At 37.6% G+C, this 14445-nt stretch overlaps 3 protein-coding genes and 1 long non-coding RNA gene across 5 annotated transcripts; all 4 read left to right on the top strand.

The window, feature by feature from the left end:
* The first annotated feature begins 387 nt into the window (after window positions 1-387).
* Window positions 388-1416, top strand: cldn28 (claudin 28). Its single transcript, XM_055179943.2, has one exon. It carries the CDS (start codon window positions 511-513, stop codon window positions 1072-1074), a length of 564 nt encoding a protein of 187 aa, XP_055035918.1. The 5' UTR covers window positions 388-510; the 3' UTR covers window positions 1075-1416.
* Window positions 1417-3561: 2145 nt separating this feature from the next.
* LOC129451143 (uncharacterized) lies at window positions 3562-7135 on the top strand. Of its 2 annotated transcripts, XR_012371107.1 has the most exons (5): window positions 3562-3747; window positions 4410-4551; window positions 5052-5116; window positions 5244-5342; window positions 7055-7135. It is a non-coding gene; the product is annotated as an uncharacterized lncRNA (long non-coding RNA). The 2 variants fall into 2 exon arrangements; XR_012371106.1 differs by lacking the exon at window positions 3562-3747 and having other exon boundaries at window positions 4112-4551.
* A 988-nt stretch (window positions 7136-8123) lies between these two features.
* Window positions 8124-8970, top strand: LOC129423610 (claudin-like protein ZF-A89). The gene has a single exon (XM_055179947.2). The coding sequence runs from the start codon at window positions 8161-8163 to the stop codon at window positions 8791-8793; it is 633 nt and encodes a 210-aa protein (XP_055035922.2). The 5' UTR covers window positions 8124-8160; the 3' UTR covers window positions 8794-8970.
* Window positions 8971-9496: 526 nt separating this feature from the next.
* Window positions 9497-14408, top strand: cldn30 (claudin 30). The gene is made up of 2 exons (XM_055179945.2): window positions 9497-10363; window positions 13259-14408. The coding sequence occupies exons 1-2, from the start codon at window positions 9865-9867 to the stop codon at window positions 14191-14193; spliced, it is 1434 nt and encodes a 477-aa protein (XP_055035920.1). The 5' UTR covers window positions 9497-9864; the 3' UTR covers window positions 14194-14408.
* Window positions 14409-14445: the final 37 nt, after the last annotated feature.

Raw genomic sequence — 14445 nt, 5'->3', positions numbered from 1 at the left:
GTTACAACTCTTTAGCTGTAGTAATCGACTAGTTTAGAAATAAAGTGTGTGGTTATTGGTTGTCTTGTAACCAAACATCATAATGGACTTCTCACAAAAGGTGATTTCATAATGGATGAAAGGTCAATGTGAATTAAAGGTAATATTATAATATATTACATAATACATATTTACATATTGTGTGTGTGTGTGTGTGTGTGTGTGTGTGAACAGTTCATTAAGTTTGCCTGTATATTTGTAATTTACTAAGATTAGATTCACAAAGTTCTGTATCATTAAAGTTTAACCTTGTACTCCTAAAGTGAGTAGGGAATGTGTTGTAGAAGAATCAAGTCAAGCAGGAAACTCTATATGGGCCTCCTCCCCTCTTTGCTTTCTCTTTGTTCAAATACCAATAGCTAAGTCACAACAAGGAAGAATGATCACTTTGTGAACAGTCGCTGTTTCAACTGCATGTGTTTTCTGTTTTAACTGCAGATGAAAATGTGCAAGAATTGCATTTCGTGAAAGATGAAGACAAGACAAATCCTGGCTCTATTTCTGGCTGTGGTGGGCCTTTGTGGGACTATTCTGATCTGTGCCCTGCCCATGTGGAAAGTGTCTGCATTCGTGGGGGCCAATATTGTGACGGCGCAGGTTTTCTGGGAAGGTTTGTGGATGAACTGTGTCCTGCAGAGTACCGGTCAAATGCAGTGCAAAGCATATGACTCCGTTCTGGCTCTTTCTCAAGATCTCCAAGGGGCTCGTGCTTTGATCTGCGCTTCTATTGGTGTATGCGTGCTTGCTATTGGATTGACAGTTGTTGGAGCAGATTGCACCAACTTTTACAGCTATGCGCCGTTTACAAAAGCCAAAATTGGAATAACAGCTGGGTCGGTCTATATAGTTGCAGGTGTAATGTGTCTCATTGCTGTTAGCTGGTCGGCATATATCATCATCGTGGACTTTTATAATCCTCAAGCATCAAGAACAAAAGGAGAACTGGGAGCTTCGGTCTATATAGGATGGGTGGCTGGTGTGCTGCTAATAGTCGGTGGTGGATTACTCATCGGCACATACTCCAACCGATGCTGATAACATCTGTGGGTTAAACTGACACGGAGAGATACTTTAAATTATTCTAATGAGACAGATTGTGTTCATAAAATGGAAGTATCTCTTGTTTTGGAATGAGATGAAAGAACTCTGAATTTACTGTTTTAAGACTCACTTCACTCAACCTGTAGTGTTTTTCAAACCTCTGCCATATGGATTAATACTACAGATTCATAAATATTAATCAGTCATTGTCATACTGTAATCCAATAACATTTCAATCGCATAAAGAATTTCTACACTGTATGTAATTTAAAAAAAAAATTGTAAATAGATTGTCTCATTGTATTATCTTTAAAGTGTAATGCATTTTGAAACCTCATGAAATATAAATCTTAGTAAAAGCCATAAAGCTTCAGTTCAAATGAATGACGATGTGTTTAGCTGCCTCATTTCACAGCACCAAGGTTACACTACTGGGTCTCCAAGCAATGTTATATGGAGGATATTTTATTCTGTCTACAACAGCTACTGTAAATAAAAGCTTGTTCACACGGCTCAACAAACACCGAAGCTGTAGTTTAGGTGTTTCTAGTTTCTTTGGGAAGCACATTTTTATTTGTATGGTCAAGAAACAGTTTGACACATGCCAGACACCTTTTTTAAATACAATTTTAACTGAGATTATTTATTGCATTAAATCGTGAACTTCTTGACATTCATTTTCATTGGTTTGATGGCATTTAAGGAAATTACTCTAAATACACCTGTGAGTGCATTACAAGTAATTGTAATGTAACTGCCTCTTGTGATGCTCAGTAACTATTCCCCTCTTTTCAAGTAGGCCTACTCAAATATTTCATATTAACAAGATCACTGATATTGATATGAATGGAGGATATGCAATGGTCAGTATGGCCGCTATAGTCCCGCCTCCCAGTAAAAAGAGCAAATCGCCAAACGTTATAGAATGTAATCCTGTTTGAGAGAGGGACTTTGCGCATGCCCAGAATCGACAGGTCTTGTTGGTCTTTTTCTGAAGGCTTTACAAATATGGTTCCTTAAAGGGACACTCCACTTTTTTTGAAAATGATCATTTTCCAGCTCCCCTGTAGTTAAACATTTGATTTTCCCATTTTGGAATCCATTCAGCTGATCTTCGGGTCTGGTGGTACCACTTTTAGCATAGGTTAGCATAATCCATTGAATCTGATTAGACCATAAGCATTGCGCTAAAAAATAACCAAAGAGTTTCAATATGTTTCCTATTTAAAACTTGACTCTTTTGTAGTTACATCGTGTACTAAGACCGACGGGAAATTAAAAGGTGCAATTTTCCAGGCAGATATGGCTAGGAATACTCTCATTCTGGTGTAATAATCAAGGAATTTGCTGCCGTAACACAGCTGCGGAGGGGCAATGATATTACACACTGCCTGAAAATAGTTCCCTGCTATTGAAAGTAACCAAGAGGACTATACATTACATTACATTTGTTTTTTACACAGTGTGAAAATTTTACTGCACAAAGCAGATTTATATAAATCAAAATCTGACACATTATAGGCCTAGTTATTTCATAACCTTGCTGTAGCACGTGTCTGTCAATAATCAGGGGGAGAGTTTCCCAAACAATGACGTAACTCATTGCTGAACCACCATACAATGTTAGAGAAACTACCTATAGTCACTGTTTCCCGAAAACATAGTAACTTTGTTGCACATTCGTCGTTTGAACCATGTTGGTTCGACAATAGTTGATGATTTTACATGGGAGGTGGAGTACTAATTCATCTGTTTTTGCATCAGAAGACCGTGATTTAGTTCTTTGTTGTTTAATTTCAAGATATTTAAAGGAACAGTATGTAGGATTGTGGCCAAAACTGGCAATCATACAGCTTTTGGCCAGTACACAAAATGACAACATAAACATCAGTTGAGGGCTGCAACTCCACTTTTTAAATGACAATATCCTGGCTGGACCACTGTTGTCAGTGATATAAGTTTTTGAAATGAAAATTATTTCTTAATGTCTAGTGACATATCAGGGCCATTTTATGATTAATTTATATAAATTTATTACTGTTCCTTTAATTAATGTGCAAGTTCCCTCTTACGTCAGTTCTCCCAGGGATTCCCAGTCTTAAAGGGACAGTTCATTCTCATGTTGTTACAAACCTGTATAAATTTTTTTGTTCTGATGAACACAAAAGAAGATATTTTGATAAATGTTTGTAACCAAACCGTTTGTGGACCCTATTTAGTTCTTTTTTCCTACTATGAAAGTCAATGGGGTCCACGAACGGTTTAGTTAAAACCTCTTATAGAAATATATTCCTTCGTGTTCATCAGAACAAAGAAATTTATACAAGTTTGTAACAACATGAGAGTGAGTAAATGATGACAGAATTTTTATCTTTGGGTTAAGTATCCCTTTAAAGCTTGTAGATCTGCGCACATGCGCACTTTTCAAATACAGTGCTTTAATTCTGTTTACAAACGTAAAGACGTAAAATAAAATTTGTATATACCCAGCAAGCAATAGCCGTCATTTCAACGTCTCGTTTCAGTATAGACCCGATATAGCCGGGCTGTGCCTAGCCCATATCTAGCCCAAATAAACTTTAATTTGGTTACATGTGGTTTTTGACAAAATAATTTGTGAGATGTATGCTATTTCATCATGTAAGCAAAGTTAACAGCGATTACAAGGTATTTCGTTTCATTTCTATAAAGTGTTTTATGCATCGTCTGTACGTAGTCACAATTTAGCTCATAAATAGACCGACTACGAATAAACCAGGTTTAGCCCAGAAATAACCATGAATTTAATTACATGTTGTTTTTCCAAAATGATTTGTAAGATGTATGATATTTAATCATGTAAACAAAGTTCAAAGCGATTAAGGTATTTTGTTTCATTTCTTTAAGGTGTTATATGCACCGTCTGTACTTAGCCACTATTTAGCTTACAAATAGACCGACTACGAATAACCCACGTTTAGCCCAGAAATAACCATTCATTTAATTACACGTGGTTTTTGCCAAATAACTTGTGAGGTGTATGGTATTTCATTGTGTAAGCAAAGTTAACAGCGATTACAATGTTTGTTTAATTTCTTTAAAGTGTTTTATGCACCGTCGCACATAGCCACTATTTAGCTCATAAATAGACCGACTACGAACAAACCATGTTTAGCCCAGAATAACCTTGAATTTAATAAAATGTTGTTTTTGCCAAAATAACTTGCAAGATGTATGATATTTCATCAGGCATGCAAAGACACCAGTGAATTCAAGATGTTTGGTTTTATTTATCTTATCTGAATATCTGCTGTCACGCATAACATTCATTATTGATATACAAAATCCAGTTACAACTCCGAACCGCTAGATGGCAGCTGCAGTACACAAACACGAGGCCAAATCTCACGAGAAAGATTTCCGCTGTTTGAAAATCAACAACAACCAGCGAGCAGCCAAGGGGAAAGCAATCTTCCACACTCGTTTGGTCTTGTAAGTGTTTTTTATTATTTTATTTTACATGTGTTTAAAATGTATTTACTTTATTTGTTGTTGGAATCGCGACATTCTTGCGGGTAACTTTACGTTAAAGTAAGTAACCCATGTTTTATAAAACCTAAACAGTACAACCTGCAATGTAATAAAATAGTGGAGGTAAATGAGTCTATGTAACGTTACACTGAAGATTTACATAAGTGATTTGTAGGCTGCTTTTTAGTAACAGCAGTAACTTAGCTAAGTTAGTGTGTTGCTTAAAGTAATGTAGGCAGTTATGCTTTACAATTATGCATACAGAGATAGATTGTGGGGGAAAGCTATTTTTCCATATGGATTTAACTTACAGGCCTTCAGTTTGTTGGAAAAAAGAGTTTTATTGTGTTAGTGAGGGAAAACTTGCAGGTCAGTGGGCATTAGCCTTAAAGGTTGGTAAACACTTGTACACTGAAGCATACAATACTGTACAATTACTGACATATGCATGTGCTATTCAGGTGTCAAAGCTGTGTGAAACTGGAGGGAGAAACTTGAGAGACCGTGCCGGAAGAATGCTGGACAGGTAAATTCTATAAACATGCAATATTAATAAGACATTGTGGTGTCAACGCAGTCTTTCATGTGGTCACAAAAAATCAAAAATATATGTCAGTCTGCAAATGTTAACGACATTATCTTTTGTATTTTAGAGTTCCATAAAATTCATTAATTTCAAAGTTCAACATGAATGGTGGTGGTCCACTGCAGAAGCAAGCATTTGAAAAAACATCAGTTCTCAGTTATTAAAGGTAAGTGTGTTTGTATGTAGTTTTAGGCTGAATGGTGTTTCACAAAATAATACATTTAATATGACATTAGGCTATGTGAGGTGTAATTGACGACAGTCCGGTACTGCCTTAATATTTTCTAAATATTAAAAGCCCCAGATTAAATTACTCTTTGCCGATACAACAGTTAACTCACCCATACAATATTGTTTAGATGTTTTATGTCCATAAGATTGTATTGTGAATATTTTATGCTTGGCATCTTAAAGGAATAGTCTACCCTTTTGCCATATTAAGCTATGTTATTACCTCAACCTAGACGAATTAATACATACCTATCTTTTTTCAATGCGTGCACTGCACAGTGTGTTGTTAATGTGTTCGCATTTAGCCTAGCCCCATTCATTCCTATGGTACCAAAAAAAAGTTTTATTTTGTGGCACCATACTTACTGGTATAATTCCTCATGTAACAATCTTTAAATAGGGAAAACACGGAAGTGTTTGGTGGCTTCCCTGTTTGGTACCATAGGAATGAATGGGTCTAGGCTAAATGCTAACACATTCACGACGCGCTATACCGTGCACGCATTGAAAAAAGATAGATATGTATTAATTTTTCTAAGTTGAGGTAATAACATAGTTTAATATGGCAAAAGGGTAGACTATTCCTTTAAAGGGCAGGGTATTTGATTTTGAAAAATACTAACTTTAGCCTACACGCACCAACCAGAAGCACACTCCTATCTCATTAACCAGTAAGACTGACAAAGTGAATAACATTACCAAAATAACCAACATAAACAACTGTTTTTAATCCGAATTAAATGCAGCACGTTTAGAAATTTGAAAAGATAAATATCATTACACTAATTCGTAAAGGAACACAAACTACATAAGCAACACGTTTCATTAAAATACAATCTGAATCCATCAAAATAGAATCACACTGTATACCTACCTTTCCAAAAGAAACACTGCAACGACCCTTTCAGACCTGTAGCTGTTTCCATCTTGCGGAAAAGCAGTGAAGTTACCAATGTTAATTTGGGTTTTTGCTCTTTGCTCATCCAGATGTTTTTTTTTTGTTGTTTCAAAATGTTTTTCGTTTTGTAGCTCCTGTGTCAATTCAGCAGGAAAGTTTATTTGATTCTCCCTATTTTTACAGAGCGTGAACAGGGTGTGAAGTGGTAAATGTAAACATGAATTCAATTACATGATTTAATTCACTATGTGTAAACACAGTTCATACATTGAAAACGGTATCACAGAAATTTTTTGTGGTTTTTAAAACCTTGACTCTGAAAATCTCGGTATACCTTTAAAACCGGTAACTGGCCCATGTCCAAATATTGCATTCGATCGGGGTTCAATGATTTGTTGAACGTTTTTTGGTCTTACGCCTTTTACAGATGACACAAATATATAAAAATACACATTCAGACAACTTAACATAGTGATTGCTATCAAGACTTGAGGAGACTTTCAACCAGCATAACTAAAATGTTTCTGGATCAAAATCAGATACCCTGCCTTTAAGCCTCTTTTGCTAGTTCCAGAATGTCATTAAACACAAGCAGAGAAACATGCACTTGTGTTTGTAGTAATGAGAACGATATGATTACTGTTGTTGACCTGTCAATATTTATATATGACTTTTTCCAAAGAGAATGACTATCACATTTAATATAAAGCAAAAATACTTGTCTCATGCATTCTTTTCATATTTGGCAGATGCTGTGTTGAACAACTTCCCAGCAGCAACAGAACTGGAAGTGAAGGATGCAATGGGGGCATTTCAAACAGGCCCCGGGGGGGGGGGGGGGGGGTATAGAAATTAGTACAATTAATAAGTTGAAGTGAACTGAAGATAAGTTTGTTAATGTTTAGATGTTATTTCATTTTTAAAATTTTATTTTGTTATTTATGCTTTTATTTTGTTACTGTTTTTATTCTTTTTGTTAAAAGTAGTTTTTCATTTTGTCTTATCTGAATTTCTATTGTATTAACAATATTTCTTGTAATAAATTGCATGATTACATGTTTATGAGAACCTTTTTTAATGGATTAAAAATAATTCTTTAGCCATTCTTTTGTTGTTTATTAGACACACACGTGTAGTCATTTAATAGCCGTCTATTTAACGGCTAGTCTATTCTTGGGCTATGATAGACGTCTACTAGATTTTCACTGACAGCCCAAAATTAGCCTTTTATTAGCCTAGACCCACATTCACCGTCTATTAGACGTATATATGTAGACGTTTAGTAGCCGTCTATTTGATGACTAGTCTATTCTTGGGCTATGATAGACGTCTACTAGATTTTCACTGACAGCCCAAAATTAGCCTTGTTTTAGCCTAGACGTCAGGGGGGTGTTTAGACGGCTACTAGACGTCTATTAGCCGCAAAATTGCTTGCTGGGTATTTTGAATGATGGATATAGAATGCACAACAGCTTTTTTTGCTTATTAATTTATTATAAAAACAAGGAACTACGCTTCTAACTACAGGTGAAGAGTCGTTCAAATCACATAAGTTTGCCATGCAGCTTGTGAATGTTCGTTTGAACTATGGTTTCGGGAAACACCAAATCGTTGACGTTTGTCAGTTCCGACGAAACTTACGATAGTAGTTGCATGGCTAACAATGCTTTTGGGAAACGCACCCCAGTTAAGTACCAGGCCAACACATATGTAAACTTCAAATGAGTTTACCATCTGAAGACAATTAGGGAACAATTACAGGCAAATCAATTACAAACCCCACCCCTCAAACGGACTATAAATGATTGTATCGGAGTGTGTTGCGGTAGAGTCTGATTCCGCACATACGAAAACAATGGCATCTGCTGGACTTCAAATCTTGGCTACCGCACTCGCAGTTATTGGCTGGTTGGGCACTATTATAATTTGCGCGCTCCCTATGTGGAAAGTGACGGCGTTTATTGGCAATAACATCGTGACGGCTCAGATCTTCTGGGAAGGCCTCTGGATGAACTGCGTACAACAGAGCACGGGTCAAATGCAGTGCAAGGTCTACGATTCCATGCTCGCGCTTCCTCAGGATCTCCAGGCTGCGCGCGCTCTTGTGGTCATCTCCATCCTCGTGGCCCTTTTGGGAATGCTGCTGGCCGTCGCAGGAGGCAAGTGCACCAACTGCATTGAAGACGGAGACGCGAAGGCCAAAGTGTGTGTTGCGGCCGGTGTGTTCTTCGTGGTGGCTGCTGTCCTGTGTCTGATCCCGGTTTGCTGGTGCGCAAATGCTGTCATCAGAGATTTCTACAATCCCATTGTGACCGAGGCACAAAAGCGTGAACTTGGAGCATCACTGTTCATCGGATGGGGAGCTTCCGGTCTTCTGCTTATTGGGGGAGCACTTCTTTGTTGCCAGTGCCCCAAGAATGAGGATCGTGGTTATTCTGTCAAATACTCCGCTCCAAGGTCAGCAGCCAACGGTGGCGCATATGTGTGACTATCAGACTTCTGAACAGTAATGTTTAATCTTCCTGCTTGTGAAGGAAGAGATGAAATTGTATTTTGCTGATTTTTGCTGAACTTTTTTTCAGTTTGTCATAGTCCTATGAATCATTTTAATAGTTCAGAAATTCTTTATGCCATGTACATTTTTAAATAAATATTTTTAACATAACTTTCCTTTTGTATTTTCTGCAAGTGCAATGCAATTAGAAACGAATTGTTAATCTTGCAATACCCATATTGTAATGCGTAAAGGCGACGTGTTTAGCTGCCTCGTGCACTTTCACAGCACCAAGGTTACATTACTGGGTCTCCCAGCAACGGCTGTGCACAGCACACTGTTAAAAATCCAGCATTAGGTTAAAACTGCTTGGTTTTGCAAGTCAATTCAAGCTATTTTCACAAGCCGAAACTTAAAAGTTTCCAAACAATTTCAATTTGGTTTTACAAATGTTTTTACATTGACACTGTTTTTGACATGCTGTTTTTTAAAGTTCTGGATATTTCAGTCTGTCTACAGCAGCTGTATAGTTTACATGGCACAAAAACATGAAAAGGTTCAATACAAAGATGTTGGATTTGGGTGTTTAGTTTAGGAAGCACATTTCTATTTGTATATACAAGCAATACAATTTAAGTTACATTTAAAATCCTTTTGAGGGTGCTCAATGGGTAGCACTGTTGCCTCACAGCAAGAAGGTCCCCGGTTTGAGCCCTGGCTAGGTCAGGTGGGCTTTCTTTGGCATTTGCATGTTCTCCATGTCACTTAACTTTTTAAATCCTACATTCTAACCAGACATTCAATAGACAGTTTTTTTTTTTTAAAGAAACCAGCTTCCAATTACAATTCACTCAACAGGTTTGACCACTTTGGTCAGAACACTTACAATGACCAGAAGTGAAATTTGGCAGGAACTGGTTTTTCATACTTAAACCCTGCCCTACTTTTTTTTTAAACCTACCCTATAAGTGAAGGGTACCTTTGACTACTTTCACTTTGCAAACAGTGTCCGAGGCAAATAGCAACTTTTATCTCCTTGCATTTGTTCTTATAAACCTGAAAGAGATGGTGTCTACAGGACGTCAGACATTGGGCATTTGCCTGGCTATTATTGGATTTTTGGGAAGCATTGTCATCTGTGGCTTGCCCAACTGGAAAGTGTCAGCTTTCATTGGAGCCAACATCGTGACCTCGCAGGTCATATGGGAAGGTCTGTGGATGAACTGTGTGGTTCAAAGCACAGGTCAGATGCAGTGTAAGGTCTACGACTCTCTGCTGGCCCTTCCTCAAGATCTGCAGGGTGCTAGAGCCCTGGTGATCATTGCCATCATCGCTGGGGTGTTTGGAATTATTTTGTGTATTGTGGGAGGGAAGTGTACCAACTTCGTTGAAGACGAGGCATCTAAGGCTAAAGTTGCCATCGCCAGTGGGGTCATCTTCATCATTGCTGGACTTCTTGTTCTTATTCCTGTTTGCTGGACAGCGAACACCATAATCAGAGACTTTTATAACCCTTTGTTGGTGGACGGCCAGAGGAGGGAGCTCGGGGAATCGCTCTATGTTGGCTGGGCATCTGCTGGTTTGCTTTTCCTGGGTGGAGGTCTTCTGTGCAGCTCATGCCCTTCAAATGATGATGGTTATCCTAGTGTGAAATATTCCCAGGCCAGATCTGTGAACAACAGCAAAGCTTATGTTTAAAAAGGGAACGTCAACTGAATCCAAATGATGGCGACTCAGGAAAAATCTATTAAATCAGTACAATACAGTAAGAAAGACAATGAAATTTTAACAGGACAATTTTTAAATGAAGTACTATTTAATAATACACACGGAAATTGTTTATATTATGCTTTTTACCGGTGAAGAAAGTTGTTAAACTTGAATTTTGTCACTGCTGTCTATATGGGTTATTGTCACCTCTATCAAAATCCCCAAAGGGTTTTGTCTCAGCACTTATTAGCTATAATGGCAGTACCAAACGTTGTACGGCAAGTAGCCTATAAAAATGTTTTGTTTGTGTATGTGTACACAATACACATGTAGTATGCATATACTGTACACAGTTTTGTGGCTTTTAATAAAAAATGATATATGTATAATTACTTATTATAGTATATAATATTATATAATTATATAATGTAAAACAATATTACGTTTTGTAACTAAAGTGACAATGTTTTTTAATATGCACATTAAAAAAAAAGTCAACTTTATGAATGTCCAAACTGTTTTTAGATCTGTTGTTACCTCATCATATAACTGGTGACCATTATCTATATAAAGTAGTTTTTTTTAGCTTTTTATTAATTTATTACACCTCTTTGTGCTGTTTTTCTTATGTATACTGTACTGCACTTTTGTCAACGCTCTGTTGTTTTAGTAGTGCTTTATAAATGAATAAATTAAATGTAACATATGCAGCAATGTGTGACTGATTTATAATAATAAAATTATTCAGAGAACAATTAAAAAGGTACAAAATTTGTCACCTCTTTAAAAAGAACACTTTGGTACCTAAAAGGTACATATCTGTCCCAAAATGGTACATATTAGGTCCTTTTTTTAAAGTTTTTACTTGTTTCTGACAGTGCACCAAAAAAGGTAAAGAATAAAACATGAAACAAATAATCAAAGTCTTAACAAAGTAAAAACTGTTTTACTTTAGTTTCACTTCCTGATATCTTTTAAAACGTAACCTTTTCAGGAACACGTTTTTCGCCATGCCCCTGTTTACCTTTTATACGTCACAGCAAATGACTCAAAAATACTTTGAATATCTTATATATGAAGACATGTAAAAGTGTGACGGGCATTTCAACATTTCACGGTGTGAGAACTGTCCTGTCAAAATCTTGGTGACTCATCATGTCATGTTTTTCATATTGTATAATGAGAAAGATCTTTTGCTGTATATAAGCATTTAATGTTTATAAGTATGGACATAAAAATCCTATTTGGCAATAAAGTATTTACATCATGAAATAACTTACCTCTTTTACAACCCATCATGTAGGCGTTTATGTAAAGGTTCACTGTAAAAAAAATCAGTAGAAATTACAGATGGGTTGCCGGTAACTTACCGTAGATTTAAATGTATGTCTTTTACTGGCAACATTTTGTTCAAAGTTAAATGAACACTAAACATTCACAAGTCTTTGTCTTTACAGAGCAAAACTTAAAAAACAGCATCAAGCAAAACATTCTGGGAAACAAAATCTGAAGCACAAAACACAAAAAGGTTGATGATGATTTCTGGTTCCCAGAATGCTTTGCATGAGGCTGTTATTGTAGTTTTTTTTGGTAAAGATAAAGACTTGTTAATATTTAAAATTTATTTAACTTTGAAGAAACTCTTGCCAGTAAATAACATAAATTTAAATCTACGGTAAATTACCGGCAACCCAGCTGCAATAACATTGTAATTTCTACGGAATTTTTTTACAGTGCAGTGTTACTTGAAGCTGGTTGTCTGTAATTTACCGTATATTTAAATTTATGTTATTTACTGGCAATATTTTGTTCAAAGTTAAATGAACATTAAACATGAAAAGTCTTTGTCTTTACAGAGTAAAAGTAAGCAAAGCAAAAACAGAAAAAAGTTGTTTACGATTTCTGGTTCCCAGAATGCTTTGCATGAGGCTTTTATTGTATAGTTTTATTCTGTAAAGATAAAGACTTGTTAATATTTCAAATTTATTTAACTTTGAACAAACTCTTGCCGATAAATAATATACATTTAAATCTACGGTAAGTTACAGGCAACCAGATGCAAGTAACACTGTAATTTCTACAGATTTTTTTTACAGTGTTGTTAAGATTATTTTTTGCCTGAACAAAGATGAAATCCAGGCTAAAGTCTAATAATCAAATGATGAGATTGGGAGCATCAAAGTTTGATTTCAATCATTGATTTCAATCTTTGACACGACCTTACTGAGTCAAGACACGACCTTACACAGTCAATATTAAAGATACATATCTAGATATCTGAATACGGGTGCGCACGCCTGAACCCAATACATATTTCCATCCGCAACTACACAGTAGTCCACCTATACGACTTTATACATGATCCACCCACATTGTCCAAAGCTATAAGGAGGAATCTGGTTAGGCTGGTAATGTGCAGGCTAATGGAGGCATGGTCTCTTTTGCAGCACACGCCTCCTCTGTCATTCTCTCTTTTTGCATACAAACATTCTGTGACTGTCACCAGAGTCAAACCTCTACAGACAAGAAAGGTGTGTGAGAGATGGTGCTTGAATAAAGAAGAAAAACATCAAGGCTATCAATAAGGATGTAACTGTATGTTAAAAGAAGAAAGTGACCTCAAGGTTCAGCAGAAGCGTGATACAGAAGAATGGGGAGCATTGCACTTTAGGTCAGAGGTCACTACAGGAAGACCAACCAGCATATAGCTTTAAACATCTATTATTCGACTAAGACATGGCTTCCCTAGGCATGCAAATGTTGGCAAGTGCCCTGGCGCTACTGGGTTGGGTGGGGGCTCTCCTATCCTGCATCATGCCCTTGTGGCGTGTGACGGCCTTTGTGGGAACCACCATCGTGACCTCAGAAACCATGTGGGAAGGCATTTGGATGAGCTGCGTGACACAGAGCACAGGCCAGATACAGTGCAAACCTTACGAGTCCACGCTCGCGCTCACCACAGATCTGCAGGCCGCCCGGGCCCTGATGGTGATGGCTATTCTGATCGGAGCAGGGGGTCTGGTTTTGGCTTTCGTTGGAGGAAAGTGCACTATCTTCATGGTCAGAAGCAAAAGCACCAAAGCTAAAATCGCCACGGCTGCCGGTGTCTCACTGATCGTCGCCGGGATTCTCTGCTTGGTTCCCGTGTCCTGGTCGGCCGGCCTAGTGGTTAATGCCTTTTACAACCCGCTGTTGACGGATTCTCAGCGCAGAGAGATCGGAGGCGCGATTTATGTTGGCTGGGGCGCATCCATCATACTTCTTTTAAGCGGGGGGATTCTGTGCACCACAATCTGCACGGGAAATACAGTGGATGACGACGGCCCTTCGGTGAAATACTTGGTTGTGCGTTCTTCGCGGGCAGGATCAAGTATGGCGGGTTCACAGAGGATGAGGCCCCTCTCGGTGAGGTCTCTGCAGAACGGTGCTCCGTCTGTGCGGTCCCAATGGAGTCAAAAAGCACCACCTTTCTATTCCCAGGGCAGACCACCCTCCACAATCTCACAGCAGAGCAAGCCATCGACTACAAAGTCACAACTTATGAGAGCTGAGTCAATAGCACAGACTGAGGAAAGTGAGGGGGCGTCTACAAAGTACCAGTTGAATGAAAAGGGTTTGGATCAGACACTGGCAACCTCTGAACCTTATGAGACATCTGCAGATCCTTCAAAGTCATATATTTGATTTACTGTAGGGGACCCTGTCCTGAAGATGTGTTTAGAAGGGTCTTGCTTGCACTTGGACCACAAATCTACCATAATGGCACTGTGAAGGATTGTTATGTGCTTTTTTAATTATTTTTTTAATTGAAGAACTCTGCCTTGTAGAAGAAAGAAGTGTAGATGAAGACATTGTGAATTAAACTTAGACAATTCAAAAGCTGATGTTGTTGTTTTGTATTGTAATTCACATATATATTTTGCTTTCACCTATATT

The sequence above is a fragment of the Misgurnus anguillicaudatus genome, chromosome 9 (genome assembly GCF_027580225.2).
Source record: "Misgurnus anguillicaudatus chromosome 9, ASM2758022v2, whole genome shotgun sequence".
Taxonomy (NCBI): Eukaryota; Metazoa; Chordata; class Actinopteri; order Cypriniformes; family Cobitidae; genus Misgurnus; species Misgurnus anguillicaudatus.
This window is presented reverse-complemented; position numbering and strand designations above follow the sequence as displayed.

Coding starts and splice junctions, on each gene's coding strand:
- cldn30 (XM_055179945.2), top strand. CDS start 9,865: ATGGTGTCTACAGGACGTCAGACATTGGGCATTTGCCTGGCTATTATT. Junction 10,364..13,258: donor CGGGGAATCGCTCTATGTTG/GCTGGGCATCTG, acceptor TGGCTTCCCTAG/GCATGCAAATGTTGGCAAGT.
- LOC129423610 (XM_055179947.2), top strand. CDS start 8,161: ATGGCATCTGCTGGACTTCAAATCTTGGCTACCGCACTCGCAGTTATT.
- cldn28 (XM_055179943.2), top strand. CDS start 511: ATGAAGACAAGACAAATCCTGGCTCTATTTCTGGCTGTGGTGGGCCTT.